The sequence below is a fragment of the Diabrotica virgifera genome, chromosome 10 (genome assembly GCF_917563875.1).
Source record: "Diabrotica virgifera virgifera chromosome 10, PGI_DIABVI_V3a".
In the NCBI taxonomy this organism is placed as follows: Eukaryota; Metazoa; Arthropoda; class Insecta; order Coleoptera; family Chrysomelidae; genus Diabrotica; species Diabrotica virgifera.
Genome location: NC_065452.1, coordinates 15,296,932 through 15,320,046, shown reverse-complemented (window position 1 = coordinate 15,320,046; position 23,115 = coordinate 15,296,932). Strand labels below are relative to the sequence as shown.

Genomic DNA, 23,115 nt, shown 5'->3' with positions numbered 1-23,115 from the left:
AACACCTTTTAAATGCCATTGACACAGTGGGAAGAGAGTTTGGCCTAAATATAAACTGTTCAAAAACCAAATACATGGTATTTAGCCGTTTGGCCCATCAAGATTCACGGTTATAGTTGATGGTCATATAATTCAAAGAGTACCCAGTTTTAAATATCTTGGTTGCCATATTACTGAACAACTAGATCCAGATAAAGAGATAAAATGTAGAATCGAGATAGCCCGCACGACATTTTCAAAAATGAGGTCATTCTTCTGTAATGATACCTTGCAACTTCAACTTCGAAAGCGCATGATTAAATGCTACATTTGGTCAGTCCTCTTGTATGGTGTCGAAGCATGGACATTAAAAATATCCACCATTAACCGTTTGGAGGCCTTTGAAATGTGGCAGCACAGACGTATTCTGAAAATACCATGGACGGCTATGCTGACAAATGTGGCAGTCCTTAAGAGAGCAAATGCTACCCGCGAGCTGCTTGATAACATCAAATATAGAAAGATGGCCTATTTTGGACACGTAGTAAGGGGAGACCGGTATAATATTCTTCAACTTATTATGATGGGTAAAATCGAAGGACGCAGAGGAATTGGTAGAAAGCAGGCCTCTTGGTTGAAGAATATCCGGGAGTGGACAGGAATAAAGAAAGCAGAACACCTATTTAGAATAGCTCGAGACAGAGACAGTTTCGCCATGTTAATCGTCAACGTCAAGGGGACTTGATAGGGCACGTTAAGAAGAAGAAATCACTTAAAACTCGAAATATCAACTTTTGAGAAAAATGACAGATCCTTTTTGTTTAAGATGACCCAAAAATGCTGAAAATATGTTTACGAAGACATAAAAGGTGATGTTTTGAGTTTGTTAAAACAATTTGTTAATCAATTTCTGCCTGAAAATTTCGTCCGGCACACTATCTACTGATTTGTTTATAGGCGATATGTTTTAACAAAAATCCGCAAAGAAACCCAGTCAGAACAACCAGACACAGGTGGCATTAAATCTGGACCCCGGAAGTGTCATAGGTTTTCGAAACGGACCCTCGGTGAATATCAAATCAAATCAAATCAAATTTATTTAGTCCTTTTACGCTGTAAACATACAGATTGGACGTGTCAAAATATATAATACGTATAATATAATAATAAGTAATGAGTTAAGTTAAAACTAAGAATAAGAATAATTACTTACAATTACATGTAAATATAAAATATAGTGTGTTAACATACACAACATACACATAGTCAAAACACAGATAACAATACAAAAACACACATAACACAAAAAACAGTGATTATAAATAAATTACACTAGATACACTTAGTTCATAAGGCTGTCTTTAAATTCCTGAATGGAATAAAAACATCCATTTACCAGTAATCTTTTAAGTTTTTTCTGAAACAGAGTTGTTGAGTTTGAGCTCTTTAATTGTTCTGGTAGTATATAACGAGATACCTGAGTATAAAGGTGATTTTTTTGAAAAATTGTGGTATATTTTATTCAAATTAAAATTGTCTTTATGCCTGGTATTGTATGAATGTAGATCCGAAAATTTCAACAAATTATATCTCTTCTTAATTCTTAAACACATGAAACTAATTTACAGATGTAAATAGATGGGACTGTTAAGATTTTAAAATGTCTAAAAGTACCTCGACATGAAGTTCGGAATGGTAAGTCGAATATTAGTCGAAAAATATATAAATAATAATTTAATTAATAATTTAATAAGTCGAAAATATAATTGGTGATCCCTGCTTTACGTGATAGGGTTGCTAGCCCTACTCACAACCCTGCTCCTTTTTCAGCCGGGCTTGGGACCGTCCTAGGCGGAGTTACCTTTACTCCCAAAGTCCCAAACCAGACGGGCCACAGACGTGGATCCACAGAGTGGCTGAAACAGGCGATTTTCGGACATCTTGGATATTAGCGCACCCTAATGTGTCTGTGTAGATATTGGCATTGGATCCGACCGTCACATGTAACACCGTTGCCGTATCGTCTATTTTTTCATACTATCACGTTACAATGGGAAGACGAAGTCGATGAGGATGCCAGGAACTTCCTGGGAACGCGTTCATGGAAAAGAACAGCGGTAAATCGAAATGATTGGAGAAGCTTGTTGAAGGAGGCCAAGGCTCGATTTGGGCTGTAGTGCCATTGGATGGATGGATGGATCACGTTACAATTTTTTGTGATATTATATTTGTGTGTGAAATGTATCATTTTTGTGTATTTTATGATCCATGTGCAGTTCTTTCAACAAGTTTAATACTATTTTTCACAATGCTTCTACTGTCAGGCTTTGTTCTTCCCCTCTTTATAGATGATTTTCACTAATTATTTTTATATTCTAATAAGCGTCAATGAACTTGACAAAGTTATCACGAAGGTTGTTATTGTGTATGTATCTCAAATTTAGAGAAAGCTGTTCCACGTGGGATATGTCGGTCATTTCGTCAAATATGACAGAGTGATAATTTGCACTTTGAACCTGATTCATTATTTGTTCAATTATTTCTTCACCACAAGATGTTATCAATTGATTTTGACTGGTGCTACTAATGTATGTTGCTCGAGAAGATGATGTGGATAGGTGTTGTTTAAGAGTCTTATTTTCTGATGCAAGTTTAAACCTTAACAATTCCCCTCATTGCTAGGTACAGCATCTTCGTCTAGAAGCAGAAGGCTATCATCACGATGGCCTCTTAGAGGAATATTTTGTCGACCTAAGAACACTATAAATGCTACTATTGGTCTTTCTCTATTTTCTTGTACCTGTTTAGACCTCTTATCTGAGACTCTATCTCGTTAATGACTTACTTTTGTGGGTTGCGATAACTTTGTACAAAATCCAGCCCAATCTGAACGCACTCCTTGTGGTATGATGTTTTTTCATGGGTTTGTATGGCTCCGTACTTGACAATGAGTTTGGCGAAACATGTTAAAGCTTTCATGACAAGGCTTTGGGCTATCATCCCTTTATTGTGACCATATTTTTCGTTAGAAGAATAGAACGCAGTACTTGTAAAACAATCCCCTTTGACTGTGCGAAAGTACCAACCCATTCCTTTGTTCTAAGTGCTGGTGACCCAAGTAATGCTTCATTTCTTTTTTATTCTTTGTGTGTACAGAATATGGAAATTAATACGATTTTGGTGGCTGCCAAGGTGGTTATAAAAATTGACTCTTTATAAGAGTATCAATATTTTGATTTGCAAAACATCCTATGTTATTCTTGAAGCTTTCGTTACTGCTTTTGTTCAATTCTAGTCCAGAAAACATATTTATCTCCTGTTTTATACATATCTATATATGTGTTTGAAACTAAAAACATTTGAACTGGAAATATTTAAATTTATATTTCTTTAAATTCTCGGAGGGGGGCATGGCCCCAATGGCCGCCTCCCTGGATCCGCCCTTGTACATTGGATGAATTTGAACTAAGCAAAACAAATAGGTATATATTCACAATCTTGTTTGTTTATTTATGTTAAATAGTGGGGTCCCATTCTAGGTCAAAAAAGGATTTATTGTTTGTTGTTGAAAACAAAACGATAATATATCAATCAAAAGGGGGTTGCAAGCTAACATGTTTTTCACTTTCACTCGGTTGTATCAAACTATTTTACGGCTGTAGGATACCAGATGTACTGGTTGATTTTTGTGTGCTTCTTTCTGTGATATAGTTGTTTTTGTCTGGTTCTTTTTTTTTAAAGAAAAGTTACCGCATTTACCAACAGGTTATTAGCGGCATTACTAGATAAACAAAGGTTAACAATGATTTTTAACAAATAACAAATAGCTAGATTTGGTACAAAATATTGATTTAGATTAGATAGTAAGTCTTTCACTGGACAGTTTTCTCCTGATAAAGCTGGTAGGGTGTTTGGTAGATTGTTTATTGAACGTTCACTTTGATATTTTGGACCCTCAAATGACCAATCACTTTTTGTAAAAAAAAAAAACGTTTTGAGATCATTACATACACACTTGCGCACTAATTCAGATTCCGCACTTGATTGCTGCTTTACGAGTACTTCTGTCTGCCTCTTCATTGCCGATAATTCCTATATGTGATGGGATCCATATAAATTTCGGAGTCGTGTTGGTTTCTTGTGCAATTTGTAGTCCAGTTTTTATTAGTTTCTCTAAAGGACTTTTAGGATACAGATGCTGTATTGCAAGGAGAGAGTTGGGCGAGTCGGTGAGAAACATAAATATTTAAAAGGTTTGCATGTTTTAGGGCACGATACAGAGCAAATAGTTCGTTGAAAGTAAAAAGGAGAATATAACAATAGATAGAAACCAGCTGCTAATCTATGATGACTGTGATGCATCACTTTCTAATCCGGAGCTCACCTCTCCAAGATGAGCAAGTATTTTTTATTCAAGTTGGTCAGCCATGTTTTTATTGATCTTTCTTTTAAGTAGGGACGGATTTTCTTTAACATGTCACTGAGACCTCTCAAATCAGAAGTGAAGTCATTGATTTTGATTATGGGGTTCCATAAGCCAGCTATGCTCTCTAGGAGGTTGAATAATTGATCACAGTTCAGCGGAAATGGTGGTTCGTGATTATTGATAAAGGTTTTGGCTGGATGTAACATGCTAAAAATGGATACATTCGAATGCGTTGTTTCTTCAAGTTTAGATGTCTTTGGTTTCTTTCGAGTTGCTGTAGGTTTTGGTACTACAAATGGGTTTTTTTGAAGTGCAATATCGGTTTCTGGAGAGGCGACTTCACTTATAGAGCGTTTTAAATGAGTTTCTTTGTTTTCGGTCACTTCTGTATTTACATTTGGAAATTTTGACTCAGTATGTTGTGAAAAGGTACTTTGGTGTGATGGTGTGGTTGGAGCTTGATTAGATTCAGACGTTTCAGGTTGGTTATTCGTACTGGTAAGGGTTTGCGTAGGAATTGATGCTGTTACTGTTTCTGCAGCCGAATCGGCTACAGTTGTAGTCTTTGAAGTTATAGAACTTTGTGGAGTTTGTTATGTCGCAGATATATTTTTAGGTTCGGTGCAGGCTGCTGCCACGTGTCCTGGTTTTTTGCATTTGAAGCAGACGTTTCCATCTTGAGAAATGAATATTGTGTAGTTTGTGTTTTCGAATGCTATTGTTACGGCGCTTGGGATGGTTAAATTGTGAGGGTTAACATATACTTGCCGTCGAAAGCTTAGGATATGGCTATACTCGGGAAGATTTGCACCGATTTTTAGAAATGTTATGGGAGATACAAGATGTAGACCGATTTTTTGCAGTTCTTTTTCAAGGACATAGTGTGGAATGGACGGGCATACTTGTGACATAACAATTCTTTCGGCAGGTGTTATAAGTCGTCTAGCCTTTAAAAGTTCTCCTCGGATAGTGATTTGGCCATGGTTATCTAAAAACTCATCTAGGATATTTTTGTTCGCAAGATAAATGCAAACTCGGTTGTTGGAAAGGCGGGAGGCGAAAATGATATTTTTAGGTTGAATAATGTTACCAAGAGGGATTAGGTAGTCATGAAGTGGAGTATTTTCGATTGAACTAAAGACTAGTGCTAGCTGTCTAGACGGAAATTTAAATTCATTTGTCACTGCTGAGTAGCTTTTCGGTGAAATTTGGTTTTGTTGAGATTGTTGATCCATGCTTGCTTCGGTGGATATCGTTTTAGAAGAACAGGTATCACCCGCAAGAGTGCGGCCCTGTCCCCCTATTGGGAAAACTGACTCCAGTTTTGTCAGTATAAATCGCAATAAAATTGAAAATGTGTTTAAAATGTTACTGTTATATACAATTATTGTATATTATAATACAATGAAATATTTATTATTTCAAAAATTTACGTGAAAAGTCGATAATATGCCATATATCACTTACTGATTTTTTGTTATGTACCACTTTCACAAAAACTTAACTTGTATATAAATAAACTTTTATTTATATTTACTTGTTGAAACGATAAATTTTCTGTTAATTGCTTTTTGATAACTACCTAGCTCGTCTTCGATACGATGTTAACGGTACGAAGGTTCAAACTCTTCTCTTTGTCTGGTTCTTCTTAATTCCATTTATGGAGTTTATTTAAGTATTAAAGTTATTTAAGTATAAAATTTTATGAAATATTTAAAACTATGGACATTACAAACACTGATTTTAACGAACACCCTTTTTTTAAAAAACAATTAGCCGGCAAGTTTTTTAATCATTTGAACAAACTTTTTTTCTCACCCATTACATTACACGCCGCACCCTTCCAAACGATCCACTTCGCAGCGTAGTCGCCGGCGTTAGAAAATCGCCTGTTTCAGCAGTGGCGTAACAAACTCCGTCGGCCCCCCCCCCCGCAGAATTTGAAATGGGGCCCCTTTTAACCCGGGAGCAGTCGCGCCGTGGAAAAAATCCAACTTTTTATCATTTTCCGTGATAACTTAATGAAAAATTTTGCAACATAACTGTCAACTCGAAGAAGATTGTAGTAATGAGTAGGATTTTTTTTTAATTTTTATATTTCATTTTTATTTTTTTTTTGTGGAATTTATGGCTTTGGTGGGCACCAATTAGTTTTAAAATTGTTAGAAATAGATATTTTTGACATAACAAGCAAACAAAAATATTATAAAATTGAACTTTGTTTTAAATTCGTATTGTTAGATTTTGTTCTACGCGCGATTGCTTACGTGACAGAAGTGAGCGCGACTGCTCCCGCGGTAAACAATTACTAAATACGACTTATTTAACAAAAACTTTTTTGTGTTAGCGTTATCATTCACTGTTCATAACAACTTACATTTTTCATCTTTATTGGTATACAGACCCATTCCAAATAAACAACTTCTTTTGTTGTTTTCTGTACAACTTACCTACAATACATTTAATAACCAGCTTTAAAAATAGTAAATGTTAAAACAATTCTTTCTTGATTTCTTATACAGTGTATTTGCGTAGCTTGGAACCTATGGGAAACTTTTTTATTACATATCTATTTTACGAAAAAAAAGTTATTCTTCATAAAATGCTCTGCATGGTATAAAACTTAAGTTGCAATAATCAGATATTAAATTTTATTGATTTTATACGAGGTATATCAAAAAATATTAATTTCGCTCAATAGTACCTATACCACCTTTATATTTTACAATATTGAAAAATGTTATTATAAAAAGTTGTTCGCAATTAAAAACTATGTTTAATATGCAATTATATCATTCCAGTTGAAATATTATGAACTATAAAGGTACTTAACTCTTAGAGAGAAATTCATATTTTTCGACATACCTCGTACTTATAAAGTTGGTAAAATGTGATATAATAGGTTTGTTATAGCATGTAGTTTTGTATGGTTTGACACCAGATTATTGTACTGCTTTACTGCGCATGTTCAATCCACAAACTGGCAACAAACTGTTTTTTGCTAGAACGCTTTTTTATCGGAGTAAATACCGTGGTAAATACCAACGTCAAATTGTTTGTTTTATTTATAATTTTGAGGTTAGAGTAGAAACACATTTTTCTTATAAGTATCCAAATTTTCAAGATTTATGCTAAATACTAAAAATTAATGTTATAAACGTAAATAATGGCAAGTAACATACTCAAAACATATTACTTTAATTTAAAATTTGTAAACGTCAAACAAAGAATTCCACTGCGCAACTCACAAACTGAAAATCCTAACAAAATCCGCAAACTCTTTTGACCGTTTTAAGCCAGTTTCCGAATCAAAATTTACTTTTGTTAGAACGCTCGACTAGTAGTTTCAAACTAGTAATTTGTGTGCTTGAACGCCATTAAACACATGGGCATATTTCTGATAGTTTTTCTGATATTACGATTGAATCTTCGTTTTGAGATAATGCAGAGCTTTTTATAAAGAATCTGATAAGAATTTTATAAAAAAAATTTGCGTAAAATTAAAAAATTAATAATAAAATAGTTATTATAATTGTAATAAAATGATGTTGGTTATCGGTAATTTGAGAAATATTTGGAAAAATTAATTATTTATTTACAAGGATGTAATTACATATTAAAATTAAAATCGTATATTGTTAAATATAAAAGTACTTTATCCTTGAGTTAAATTCCTATTTTTTGACTTACCTCGTATAAAATTAATAAGCTTTGATATCTGATGGTTTATCTGGCTTATTTTGTATCTCAGATTTAAGACCATTCAGAGCATTTCATGAAGAATAACTTTTTTCGTAAAATTGATAATAAAAATGTTTCCCATATGGTTCGAAGCCACGCAGACATACTGTATAAGTGCTCAAAAAAATTTATTTTGAATTTTCAAATTGTAATGTTTGACAGGGCCGTAACTACCATTGGGGCAACCGGGGCAGTGCCTCGGGGCCCCCGCGATTGTAATCGCGTTATACTGCCTATAGGCAATATAACGCGATAAAAACCTACATTATAGCCGAAGAATGTAAGTAAAATTATATGTAGTATATTTTTTATGAAAACAGAAAAGATGTTAGATTGATGGTAAATATTTAGCTTAAAATAATGTGATTTCAAATTTTTTTTTGTGTTGGTCAACTAAAATAGCAATATGTAGGTAGGTACAGAAAACTTCAGTCATTGAGTACATTAATATGCGTTTTCAAGTGGTTAAATATTAATGTTTCCGGACTCCTTCTGCTGGGTGATTAACCCCAGACCCCCCGGTAGGGGGCCCCAGATCACGTTTGCTCCGGGTCCCCAACATCGTACTTATGGCCCTGATTTAATGACATATTCGAATTCAGCATAATCAAAAAGCAAATAGAAACATTTTTGAACAAAGTAAAATGATGAATTCACCGATGTCTTTTAAAATTATTTAATATAAAACAGTTTTATTGTTTAAAGAATTAATAAACAATTAGAGGCATCTGTGAGTAGAACTTTTCACTTTAAGATAAGTTATATAAACTAACAAAAAATGTCTTAGAAAAATATAAGCTTGTTTGATTTTCCGAAACCAAAACAATGCAAGTTTTTCTACATTGACTTCCCTAAAGCGTAAGTGTTATAATTTCCTTATTTTACCGTTTATCTGTTGAGAGATTGTCCAATGATTACACAAGAAAAGTCGTCAATAATTGTTAAATAAATGCGTACCAAACTGATGCAACTATAACCGTAAAACAACACAAACATAAATAACATTCAATGCAAACAACCAATATGAAATTACTGGCGATAGTATTGTATTGTATCGAAATACTAAAAGTAGGTAAAAAACAGAGAGAAAGAAAACCCATTTTTAGATTTAAAAATATTGTTCCTAAATTCGGCAAATTGCAATTCTAATATCTTTCAATAGTCACGTTCAAAGCATTATATAATTTATTGTCGCTGCCATAAAATTTCGGTAGGCCGGAAGGGATTAAGTTTCTATATAGATATTATGAGATGATTCACTTGGCAAATACGTCTAGTTAGAAATTTTTACGTTTTTAAATTTAAACAGACAACGTAAAAATAATATAACAATAACAGATTTTTACATAATATCAGATGACAAGATGGGGCCCTTAAGCGATTGGGGCCCCCCGCAAGCTTCATGCTGCGGGGCCCTCTATTACGCCCCTGTGTTTCAGCCACTCTGTGGATCCACAGAGTAGCGCTGCAGAGTGGTCCGTGTGGTTTGGGCGTTACTCACACACCTTTAAAAAAGTTCACATAACAATACATTTAGCAGGTATTGGTTAGTGGTATGACCAGTAATACACAAAATGATTGATTCACCAATAAAAATGTACACTTAAAACCAGTTTCACTGGCTAGTCAGCGAAAAACCTGTTTCAAATTTATTTGACTATAATACATACACCTAATAATACTGTATGTACCACCTTTTGGGTGTTATCCATATTGATTTGAACGAATCACGTTGGCAGTTACTTATTCTGGAATTATTTTATGTATCTTAAAAAGGAAACTATCTACAAATTTTTGTCAATTCAGACTTTAAAGAGGGTCAAAGTAAGTAATATGAAAATAAAGGTGAAGACCGGTAAATTATATAGAAAAGTCACAATTTTTCTGAAAAAGAAAAGAAAATCGTTTAAAATGGGGTTTGTAATGTTAATTTTGTTAATTTCTGGCTTAATTATTGCAAAAGTAGGGCAATCCCGGATTGCAACGAACGAAATGGCATAGATGCCCTAGCGGCAACTGCTAGCAAAAAGACTAAGTTTTCACTATAATGGCATACCTATAAAACAACATAATGCTATTCTACATCCCACCAGAATGAAAACAATGGAAACCTTCTCTGGATACACCTCCGAGGCTTCTACAATTTGCAAGTCATAAGGATGCTGAGACTTAGGAAGATGAATGAATTCTACAATTTACAATTCACGTCCCATCTGCTCAGCGCGGTAAAGTTCCAACGAGTGCTTGCTGCACTCTCTGATTGGACTAGAGTATGGTTCGGCTGTATTTTCGTTTTGCAACGAAATTGAAAATGTTTTAGACTAAGAGCCGCTATAGGTGAAATTTCTTAATCATTTTAGGCACGATGGGACCCTATAACTTAAATAGTAGAACCTAAAAGAAAACGTTTGAACACTGTGCCGTCACTTTTCAGTGGCACATGCGTCGACAGTGGCGCATCAAACTTTCCACTTCTGGACGGGATAAATAAATTAAAAGTTACCCTCCCTTACTAACAGAATTAATTATTTTTTATTTTTTTAAGTTCTATGTGATTAACACATAAAATTCAGCGTAATTTTAACCCACCACCCCCTTCCCCCTACCCCCACCATCAAAAACTTCATTTTTCGTTTTTATTTTTTTTTGGTGGGATGCAATCAATTTTAAAATTTCAAAAAATTCACAAGCATAGCTGAGGATTTTATAAAACATGCCTATTTTTTATAGACCCATAGGCAGAGTGTACATAACCTCAAAAAATTTAAAAAAACATTTTTTTTCAAAAAAGCGTATAACTTTTTTTGAGGAATAGCTACGGGTCTAATTTTTTCTTAATTTTGTGTGTTTTATCAAACACTATATTTTTAATTTTTTTCAGATTTTTCTGTAAGGCTCCCCACCTTCAAAAATCCGAAAAACTGTTTTTTGGGGGGTTTTGGGGGATTTTCCCTATTTTATAGACTTCATAATATATCAAATCAATTTTGTTTTTATAGGCTACATGTAACTTGAAGTAAGTGAGTCCTTTAGAATATTTAAAAATCAGAAAAACACGTTCAAACCCCCCAAAACCCCCTTAAAAAACAGTTTTTTGGATTTTTAAAGGTGACCAGCGTTACAGAAAAATCTGAAAAAAATTAGAAATATAGTGTTTGATAAAATACACAAGACTAAGAAAAAAATAGATCTGCAGCTATCCCCAAAAAAAAAGTTATATACTTTTTTCCAAAAAAAAAAATTTTTTGAGGTTATGTACACTCAACCTACAGGTTATAAAAAATAGACATGTTTTATAAAAGCCTTAACTATGCTTGTACATTTTTTGAAATTTTAAAATTGATTGCATCCCACAAAAAAAATAAAATCGAAAAATAAAGTTTTTGATGGTGGGGGCAGGGAGAAGGGGATGGTGGGTTAAAATTACGATGAATCTTATGTCTTAATCACATAGAACTTAAAAAAATGAAAAAATTAAATTCTGGTAATAAGGGAGGGTATTTTTTAATTTATGTATCCCGTCCATAAGTGGAAAGTTTGATGCGCCACTGTGACGCATGTGCCACTGAAAAGTGACGGCACAGTGCTCAAACGTTTTCTTTTAGGTTCTACTATTTAACTTATAGGGTCCCGTCGTGCCTAAAATGATTAAGAAATTTCACCTACAGCGGCTCCTAGTCTATTTATTCATTTTTGATTTACATTTACTCTGATTGGAGTACGAAGGGAACCATTCTCGTTGGAACTTTACCGCGCTGAGCAAATGGGACGTGAATTGTAAATTGTAGAATTCCCTCATCTTCCTTAGTCTCAGCATCCGTATGGCTTGCAAATTGTAGAAGCCTCGGAGGTGTAACCAGAGAAGGTTTCCATTGTTTTCATTCTGATGGGATGTAGAATAGCATTATGTTGTTTTATATGCCATTAGAGTGAAAACTTAGTCTTTTTGCTAGCAGTTGCCTCTAGGGCCTAGGGCATCTATGCCATTTCGTTCGTTGCAATCCGGGACTGCACGCTGGGGTTTGTTTTGGTTGGATCAGAGAGAGCAGCATATGTGCCTCCTGATGAGAGACTAATAAGTTTCGAAACTGGTAGAGGTGCTTGCTGCACTCTCTGATTGGACTAGAATATGGTTCGGCTGTATTTTCGTTTTGCAACGAAATTGAAAATGTTTATTCATTTTTGATTTACATTTACTCTGATTGGAGTACGAAGGGAACCATTCTCGTTGGAACTTTACCGCGCTGAGCAGATGGGACGTGAATTGTAAATTGTAGAATTCCCTCATCTTCCTTAGTCTCAGCATCCGTATGGCTTGCAAATTGTAGAAGCCTCGGAGGTGTAACCAGAGAAGGTTTCCATTGTTTTCATTCTGGTGGGATGTAGAATAGCATTATGTTGTTTTATATGCCATTAGAGTGAAAACTTAGTATTTTTGCTAGCAGTTGCCTCTAGGGCATCTATGCCATTTCGTTCGTTGCAATCCGGGACTACACGCTGGGGTTTGTTTTGGTTGGATCAGAGAGAGCAGCGTGTGTCTCTTGATGAGAGACTAATAAGTTTCGAAACCGGTAGAGGTGCTTGCTGCACTCTCTGATTGGACTAGAATATGGTTCGGCTGTATTTTCGTTTTGCAACGAAATTGAAAATGGTTATTCATTTTTGATTTACATTTACTCTGATTGGAGTACGAAGGGAACCATTCTCGTTGGAACTTTACCGCGCTGAGCAGATGGGACGTGAATTGTAAATTGTAGAATTCCCTCATCTTCCTTAGTCTCAGCATCCGTTATGGCTTGCAAATTGTAGAAGCCTCGGAGGTGTAACCAGAGAATGTTTCCATTGTTTTCATTCTAGTGGGATGTAGAATAGCATTATGTTGTTTTAAATGCCATTGAGTGAAAACTTAGTCTTTTTAAAAAAACTTTAATTCCGCGTGAGAATTGGGACAATACCTACCACCAATTTTCAGCTTTACAAATTTCAAGAAGTTTCACTTAATAGATAGATATTGCAAAATTGAAATTGTTTATCCCAGAAAGCTTTTGTCTATAACGTTATTATGCGTATCTAAACTCATAATTTAGATATTGAGTCTACATGAATTCTGAAAGCAGCAAATTTAAGATAAATTTTATATTATCAAATTAAATCATTTAACTATGTACCACTTATCTAGAGGAAAGTAACCAAATATGGAATAGTGCCCTAATATGGAATTCCTTGATTTCTCCGAAAATATAAGTTGGAAGCGCACTACAAGACCATCCTCTATTTCAGTCGCTCTCTTTATTATCGTATTCACACCTCTGTGTCAGATGCGCGAACGATACGTGTCTGACAGGCGCGTTTTGTTTTATCGTCTCGCAGAAAATTTCAAAGGTAAATATATTGAACGAGTATTATTGGTTATTATATTATTCATGAATACAGAATTGTTATGCTATTGCGTATATGAATAGTACCTTTATTTTGATATTTTATGACCTTCTGTAATTAAAACATTACGACTTGAAAAAATGTTGATATTAGTTTGAACTAATGTACAAATCCTAATATGCACAGTCGTTGGTGCCCAATTATGGAATAGTGGATTAAGTGTAAAGTGTAAGTGGGCTCATTATGATTGTGCTGGTCCAGAGTTTCGTACATGGATCTGTGATGTCTGCAAGTAAATTAAGCTACTTCTTTCATTTGTCACAATTTTCTTATTTAAATTTATTTGATCTCAGATGTTTAGGTATGTCTATTTTTGTTAATGATGGTTTATGCCTATATTCCATATATGGGTACCTATTCCATATTTGGTTACTCATTTGGGATTTTGTTTTCTTGTTCGATTTTTTTTTAATTAAGATATTTAATAGAAGGCTTTTAATTACTACATAAAAATGTATGACTGATGTGTCATAACATTAAATTGTTTTCATTTCTATAAAGGTATTATTTTATATCCCCAAAACAAAATGGTATTCCAGATTCCATAATGGCGACTTTTCTCTATTAAAAAGTTTATTAAGTTTTACAAAAGTATCTAGTGTGATTTTAATCTTATAAGTATTTTAAATAACTGTTTTCAATTTGGTGCTTTCAGAATTCATGTAGACCTAATAATTTATGCATAATAACGTACATAAAAGCTTTCTGGGATAAACAATTTCAATAGTGCAAAATATTGTGAAATTTCTTAAAATTTTTACAGCTGAATATTTATGAAATTGTTCCTATTACGAAACAAAATTAAAGTTTTTTATAAACTTTTATAAAAGTATCTATTTAATAATTTTTAAAAAATCAACTTTTGTCAATAATTCAGATTCAAATTAACAAAAATAACTTTATCAACCCTTATTTCAAACGATTTCTCCACTTTTTGAGTAAAATTTTTTACTTTTAGTAGGTCTAAATAAAATTTAATTACTAAAGATCTTCACCTTTAATATTTAAAATCAAATAGCGATCTTACATAGTTTTTATATTGTTTATTCTTAAGTAAAAAATGTTTTGATTATTACATAAGTATCTATCTATCTATTATTGTCACCAAATTTACCAAAAGCAGTTGTTAAATACTTAGATACTTATATCAAAAAGTGTCGCTTATCCACTTGTCACGAATTTCTCTGATCTATACATCTTCTTCTTCTTCGTCTAGCCATTCACGTCCACATCTGAACATAAGCCTCTTCAAGTCTTCCTTTCCATTGTTTTTTTTTGTACGCTACTTGTAGCCAATTTTTCCCGGCAGTCCTTTTCAGATCATCTGTCCATCTGATAGGAGGTCTGCTTCTGGGTCTTTTGTGTTGGTATGGTCACCAGGTTAGAATTGTTCTGTGCCATTTGTTTAGATCGCTCCTAGCTACATGTCCAGCGTATTTTAATGATTTTTGTACCACATTGGTGACTTTGGTTTTCTGTCTTATCCATGTTTATTTTCCTGTCCTTAAGTGATATGCCTAGCATTGCTCTTTCCATCGCGTGTTGAGTGACTCTGAGTATATTCATATTCTTTTTTGTGATTTGTCCATGTTTGTGCCCCATATGTTAATATCGGAACACTGAACCAAAAAAGTACGTAAATATAATGAAAAAACCATTGATTCAAAAACGGTGAGCATTAATTTTCGTCCAAAGATCAGTATCTTTGGTCCAATGTAAGTAGATACATGAACTAATGCCCAAAAACATTAACCAATAAAAAGTTCGTTAATATTACGAATCGGATACATTAACCCAAAGAATGATGTTCGTTAGATTAACGAATTAGTTCATTAATTCTATGGACATTAGTTTTTAAATTGATGAATTAGTACGTATATTCAATGTATCGGTACATTGATACAATGAAATATATGCATTATTTTAATGAATGAAATTATTGAAGTAAAAACTATTTTACATTGCTTCGTCGTGTGTGATTACGTAGCTATAATAAAATATTTACACTAAAATAATGAACGTTTACATTGATTTAATGTGTTAAGACATCGATATGATGACATGTGGTTACTGTCAAGCCATAAATAGGAAACGGAAAGTAGGAAATAGAGTTGATGAAAATAATGCTCAAAATAAGTTTTAGAAGTTTTAATATAACTATAAACAGGTAAACTGAGTAACATACAAATAGTTAATAAGTAAACAAAGTGACGACTTAATCTCTACATACCTAAGTATTACAAATAATATAGGTTGAAGCAACGATTTTTTGCAAATTCTCAAATTTTAATTAAGTATCTATAGGTTTAAAGAAAAAACACATATATTTTTAATTAATATACAACTTTTTATAATTTAATTTGGAAAAAACTGAATAACTAAATATATGTAGCAGAAATTGCTTCTTCAAGCAGAAAAACTTTCTTCAAGCAAATTTTTGTTTCTCTAAAAGTATATTGTATATAACTTGTGTAACTATTTTTCTGGATTTTCTTTCAAAGCTTCAGATCTTATACGGACATTTGGAAAAGAGCAATTACCTTGTATTAAAAAAAATATATAATATTCAATAAAATTCCAGAACATTTCTGACTCGGAAGGAAAATCCAGATTAAATAAATAAAAAATGGACACCTGATATTGTCGAAATATACATATATCCCTCTGGCAGTAATTAATAGTTGAATGTAATTTTTCTATGATTTCAAAAATGTAATAATGTCTTACACATCTTGCTGGGTCTTCCCGACGTACAAGAATGATTCCTGGGATCTCTGATGGTATATTTTATTATATTTGTTTATCCATTAAGATTTTTTTTAACCATTTTATTAGTTGGCACAAAATATCCATGTAGAACCCAAAGAAGAACTGCATGTTTGCCATCTACAATTAATATTAATAATTATTATAAAAAATAGATCTAAATAATGCAGGTACATATAGTTGTATTTTTGGGTGCCATTTTTATTACAGAAATATTTTAATTTATTCTGAAAAAAATTTATTTTGGTACTACCGACTGCGACTGCAGGAGTTAATAATATTTTTCAAGTATTTATGGTTTAATCACATAAAGATTTAATTTACTAATCTTTTATATTTATAGGATTATACCATTTAGAAATATTTTTAAATGGTTCCTATTTTCTTTTACCTATGTGTCGAATTAGCTTTTCAAAAATTTACAGAGAACAAAAATTAATTAATACTAGATAAGTATCATTGAATAATGAAATATTTACCTTCCGTAATTTCTTCATGGGTAGCCTTTTCAAATAATATTTATTTGTTTTTCCTTGATATGACTTTCACACTAAAGAAAGGAAATAATTATTTCGAAATTGCTGTCCCATCCATCAAAAGTCAATTTACATTTCCAAATGCCACTCCAAAGTCCATATCAATCTGCAAAAGTAAAAATAGAAATACAACTTTTTTACAGAAATCCAACTTAATAATTTAATAATTGTTAACAATATATGTAAATACACACCTTAGAAAAATCAACCAAATCGCAGAACTTTTCTTCTTTATTAATGTGGTCTGTGCACGTTGAACAGAAAAATTACTAGTGCCAAACCAGTCTTTGGAGTCTGCAGTGTTGATTCACTTTGTCACGTGACTTTTTGCACCAATAGAAACATTTATAACATTTCAAGAATGTACAGGTTTATGTAAAAGATTATTGCTACAATGTATTGATCACTGATTCAGGTATATTACATTAAAACAATGATCTCGCTTCATTAAATTGATGTACTTTTACATCAGTTCGGTTTACTTTAACAGAATTATATTTTATCTTAAACATTAAATCAAGAAATGCGTTCATTGATTTAATAAACGAGGTCATAATTTAAAGAACACTGTACATTAGTGCAACGTTTTATATTCATTAATTTAACCGCATCATCCTGATACAGTACAGTTTCATATATATATACAATGAACAAATTATTAGTATGTATTATGAAAAAAGTCATTGGATCGATAAAACGATTCATTGAATTAATGATTCTATTCATTATTTTTTAATGAATAGAATTACATTGTAATAATGAATATGGCCATTACTTAATGACTACGTGTTTATTGTATTAACGAAATTTTAATTGAACCAATGTAAAAAAAGTCAATGATTGGCGTTCATTGGTACTATGTACAATATTTTTTTCAGTGAATAATGCATTCATCACAAACTTTAGATCGAAGATGTAGTTGAATTTGTTGATTTCTGAGTACCTATATAGTTCAGTTTGCCGAATGCTGCCCATGCTAAATTTCTTCTTCTTTTTATTTCTTCCGTGTGAATTTTCCTATTTAGTATTATTTTTTGTTCTAAATATACAGTGATGAGCTCGTTAATAACCGTCAAAATAGCGTAAAAGATGGAAAACATAATACATTGCGAAACAAAAAGAGATGAAACTAGTGGAGGTGGAAATGATCGTTATAAACGTATAAATTAACATTACATTACATAGTTTCTCACCTTTAGACGTCTGTGACAGGAGTATTTTATAAAATTCTACTGCCACAGTGACAGTTGTCATGCACCTCTGATACGTGTAAAGGTGGGAAAGTAATGCAATTAGTTAGTGCAACTAACAAATTTAATGTTAATTTATACTAGAGATGCATCAAGTCAAACTAGTTTGATTTTACTCAACAAACTTGACTTGACTTGAAAATCAAACTTTTTGTATAAAAAAGTTTGACTTGACTTGATTTCGATATCTTTAGGTTTGACTTGAATTCAAACATCTTCAAACAGTTTGAAAAGTTTGAATATTACGCAACGTGTTTATTTGTTCAGTGGCGGATCAACGGGGGGGAGTAATGGGTGGGGGAGGGGTAGGGGAAATCCCCCAATCCCAACAAGGTCCAAAAAAATTTTTTTGACAAATTTCAATAAACAGAAATGTATTGGCTGATATGATATTTAAACCTCAGACAGACAAATAAAACCCAATAAGCGCGCCAGTTAGGATAATAATTATTAAGAAAACTTATAGCGTTTTATAGTATGATACAATTGATCCAAAGAATGGCATAAACCAGACATCCAAAGTGAAAGTTATCATTTAACACCAAATTGTTCTATATGGTCCACATAATGTTCAGAAAAAAGTCACACCATTTTGAGCGTAGGGTTTGAAGGGAAGAGGGGGGAGAAATCGGTAAATTCGTAGTTTTTTACGTTTTTCGTCAATATTTTTAAAACTATGCGATTTAGCATGAACAACCTTTTATACAAAAATGTTCTACATTCAATTTGAAATAAAAAAGGCCCATTGCATAATCCTTCTAAAATGAATGGTTCCAAAGTTACGGAGGTAGTATGTATAGTATAACTGGTCAAAAAAAGGCCTAACCCAAACATCCAAAGAAAGAGTCTTCCTCCAACACCAAATTGTTCTATATGGTCCACATATTGTGCAGTAAAAAGTTACACCATTTTGAGCGTCCGTTTTGGAGGGGAGATTGGGGAGAAATCGGTAAATTAGTATTTTTTTTTTTACGTTTTTCGTCAATATTTCTAAAGCTCTACTTTAGCGTAAACAATGTTCTATACAATTCTACATAAAATTTAAAATAAAAAAGGTCCTATATATAATTGTTATATAATCAACGCTTCCAGAGTTACGGAGAGTGAAAAGTGGAGGTTTTCGATATTTTTTGGGCAATTGATGATGATTTTGGGTGGTGAGGTTGACGTTTCTTCGAGGGCTTATCACTAACATGCCACTGAAATAGCAAATTTTATTTACAAAACACAATCCTGTTAAAGAAAATTTCTTTCATCAGTAATAATATTATAAATTTCCCAAAAAATATAAAAAGTATCGAAACTTCCACTTTTCACCCTCCGTAACTCTGGAACCGTTGATTTTATAACAAATATGTATAGGACCTTTTTGTTTTAAATTTTATGTAGAATCCTTTAGAAACCGCATAGTTTTAGAAATATTGACGAAAAACGTAAAAATCGCCGAATTTACCGATTTCTTCCTCCTCTCCCCCCAAACCCGACGCTGAAAATGGTGTGTGTGACTTTTTTCTTACCATTATGTGGACCATATAGAACAATTTGGTGTTGGAGGATAACTTTCACTTTGGGTGTCTGGGTTTGGGTCTAGTTATAAGTTATACGATACTATTAATGCATATTTATACATTAATTTTTAAAACATTTAAACCCAACATTTGTAGCCTGTCTCCGAAAGAAATTTAAATTGTAGATAAATGTAGGTAAAACCATATAGACCTGGATCCCGCGTACCAAAAAAAAGTTGATTAATAGCAAGCTGAAAATTTGTTAATAAATTAACGGTGTCTAGTCAGACAAACTTTCATGTATGGGAACACTGGAACAGGGGAAATTTTAATTGTGGAACAGGTTAAAAATTTGGAACGTCAGACTACGTAAACGTTCCATGTATTTTGTCGGATAGAACTTCCGATTGATTTGTTACCCTTTCATTAAACTCTCATGCAAAAATCAGGCTGGTGTTTATCACCAACTGGGCATTTTAATGAGTGGAACATGAAGAACATGTCAAATGACAGGAATCATGTTGGTTAGTAATAGCAGTCTGATTTTTGCATGAGAGTTTAATGAAAGGTAACAAATCAATTGGATGTTATGTCCGACAAAATACATGGGACGTTTTCGTAATCTGACGTTCCAAATTATTAAACTGTTCCACAATTAAAACTTCCACCGTTCCAGTGTTCCCGTACATCTAAGTTTGTCCGACTAGGCACCGTTAAGCTATTAACAAATTTTCGGTTTGCTATTAATCAACTTTTTTTGGTACGCAGGATCCAGGTCTAATAACCCAATGGTTAATTTTGAATTTTAAAGAAATACCAACAAATATACAGCAATACGTTTGTATTGTATTTTCGAGTGAACTAGCAGATTGGTATGTAACCAGATGTTTTTATAACTGGCCCTTAAATGCCTTTTTTTAATAAAAGAAAGTCATAAAAATTCCAAATTATTTTATTTTGAGCTGTCCATTGAGACACATGTTACTGTGCTTGACTGCTAAATACAAATTTTAAGATTTTTTCACTTGAATACTATTTTGTCCTATTGTAACATGAGCGGAGGTGAGGGAGCAATATAATACAATCCAGGGGTTCTATGTAAAATATAAACGAAAGTTGAAAAGGTGGAAGATTGTGATTCGGTAGTTTTTTTTATTTAAGTTAAAAAAACAATGTTACGTAATAGTGATGTAACGAATATTCGTATTCGTATTCGCATTTGGGAATATCCGCATCTTTTTGCATATTCGCATTCGCGTTCGCATTCGCAAAATTTGTGCGAATATTTTGCGAATATGAATATCAGAGAAGAGAAATAATAATTTGAAAATAAAGTTAGATTAATAAAATCAAAATCCATTCTCTTTCTCATCTTTTTTATTAAAAAAAGGTAACTTAACCTCGTATAATCAGATTATCAGCCTTCACGTTGTTTTATTATTTGGCATAATGTAATAAAGCTTAAGATTCAGATTGATTTACACTAAATATCAATTAACTTCTCATTACAAATTTAGAAAACATTTCAAAAATAAAAACAAATTAAAAAAACTGAGCATTCGCATTCGCATCCGCATTCGCGAATGTCGTTATTAGATATTCGCATTCGCATTCGTATTCGCAAATGTTCAAAAAATGACATTTGTTACATCACTATTACGTAATGCGCTGTTCGAACCATCCTACCCCCTCCCCGTGTAACGCGCCGTAACGTTTTACATGACTCCCCCCCCCCAACTTTCGTTACGTAATACTTGAACCTGAACGCTCCCAAAGTAGATTAAATTACACTTTGTATGATAATCCAACGAATTCTTTGTTTTAATCTAGTAACACTCAGATATAAAAAAGTTATATATGGATAAAACGAAACTTGCCAGCAAGCAGTTTAAGCATTCAGAAATCATTTTCAAGAAATTTAAATTTACGACCCTATTTTGATTATAATCGCTTCCCGTATTAAGTTACTTTTATGTGGCACTCATTGTATTATTAATTTTCTTATCTTAATTGGCAACTAACATGTCAATCTCGACAAAAAAGTATATCTACTAAATAAATTATTTTTCAAACTCTTTCAAACTAGTTTGACAAACAGTTTGAATTTTCAAACCTGTACGATTGACCAGTTTGACTTGACTTGAAATATTTGTGAAAAGGATTGACTTGAGTTTGACTTGAAATTAAGTCAAACTCAAGTCAAGTTCAAACATTCAAGTCAAACTTGTGCAACTCTAATTTATACGTTTATAACGATCCTTTCCATCTCCATTAGTTTCATCTCTTTTTGTTTCGCAATGTATTATGTTTGCCATCTTTTTGAGCTATTTTGCCAGTTATTAGCGCGCTCATCACTGTATATATTCTTTAACTTTTTTTATAACTTTGTCGTTTATTGTTGTCACGGTTTCTTCGGAGTGCATGACTTTTGTTTTGTTTAAACTCATTGTCAGTCCTATTTTAGAAGATTCGGTATGTAGTTCCTAATCTGTGGTAGTTCTAAAAGCATGTTTTGCAGTTCTTGTAGGTCAGTAGCTATCAGGATTGTGTCATCAGCAAATCGTAGATTACTGAGGTAGCGGCCATTGATGTTTATTCCCTTATATGTATTTCCAATTTAGGTTTTTAGAAACGTCCTCCAAAACTAAGGTGAACAGTTTGGGTGATAGAGAGTCTCCCTGTTTGACTCCCCTGCTTAATGGTACAGGATTCGTGTATTCATTTTTATTTAGGTAGTATGTAGCAGTAGCTTGGGTTCATAGTTTCTTTTATTAAGTTAATATATCTGCTGTCTATTCTACAATTTTTCATTGCGTTTATTACGGATGTCGGACGTGTGTTCTATGGTGTCGAAAGCTTTTTCGTAGTCTACAAATGCTATGAAAACTGGAAACTTGTATATGTTACATTTTGCTATTAATATTTTTGTGGTCTATATACCTGCTGCAAAACAACAAATTATACTGGAGATATCATAGGCTCATGAAGGACAAAAATTTATTTAGAAATTCAAAACTGAAAATATACAGAGTTGCAATCAGATCAATAATTACATATACGCAGCTAAGACAATGTGCCTCACAGAAAAATCCTCAGAATGATCCTTGAATTAAGAGACTTAATGAAGATATATTAGAGAAGTTAGATTTATTAAAGCTCAGAGACTGAGATGGCTAGGATACATGGAGAGAAGGAAAAACGAGCTACTGATAGTGTTGTCCAAATGCAAGACCAAGACGAGACTTAGAGAATGATGGTCTTGGTCTTGCGACAGTACACTTGGTCTTGGTCTTGGTCTTGCAGCAAGAGTCTTGCAAGTCTCGCAGTTGCCCATTAGCCTATTACATATCTTAGAACAACGTAACAGAGTAGGTCAATTTTAAGCTTTAATATCACAGCCATAGTAAAGACTAGCCAAATTAATAAATATTAAATAACTGACACAGGGTGGGGTTTGAACCTACGATCTA

The 23,115-nt window shown here is 33.0% G+C and overlaps 1 protein-coding gene across 1 annotated transcript in view; it reads left to right on the top strand.

Moving 5' to 3' along the window:
• The first annotated feature begins 5,638 nt into the window (after positions 1-5,638).
• LOC114336531 (membrane-associated tyrosine- and threonine-specific cdc2-inhibitory kinase-like) overlaps positions 5,639-23,115 on the top strand; it is a 52,578-nt gene continuing 35,101 nt past the window's right edge. Inside the window, exon 1 of the mRNA XM_050641411.1 lies at positions 5,639-5,674. Within this exon, the coding sequence (XP_050497368.1) occupies positions 5,639-5,674 (36 nt within the window). The remainder of the gene's footprint in view (positions 5,675-23,115) is intronic.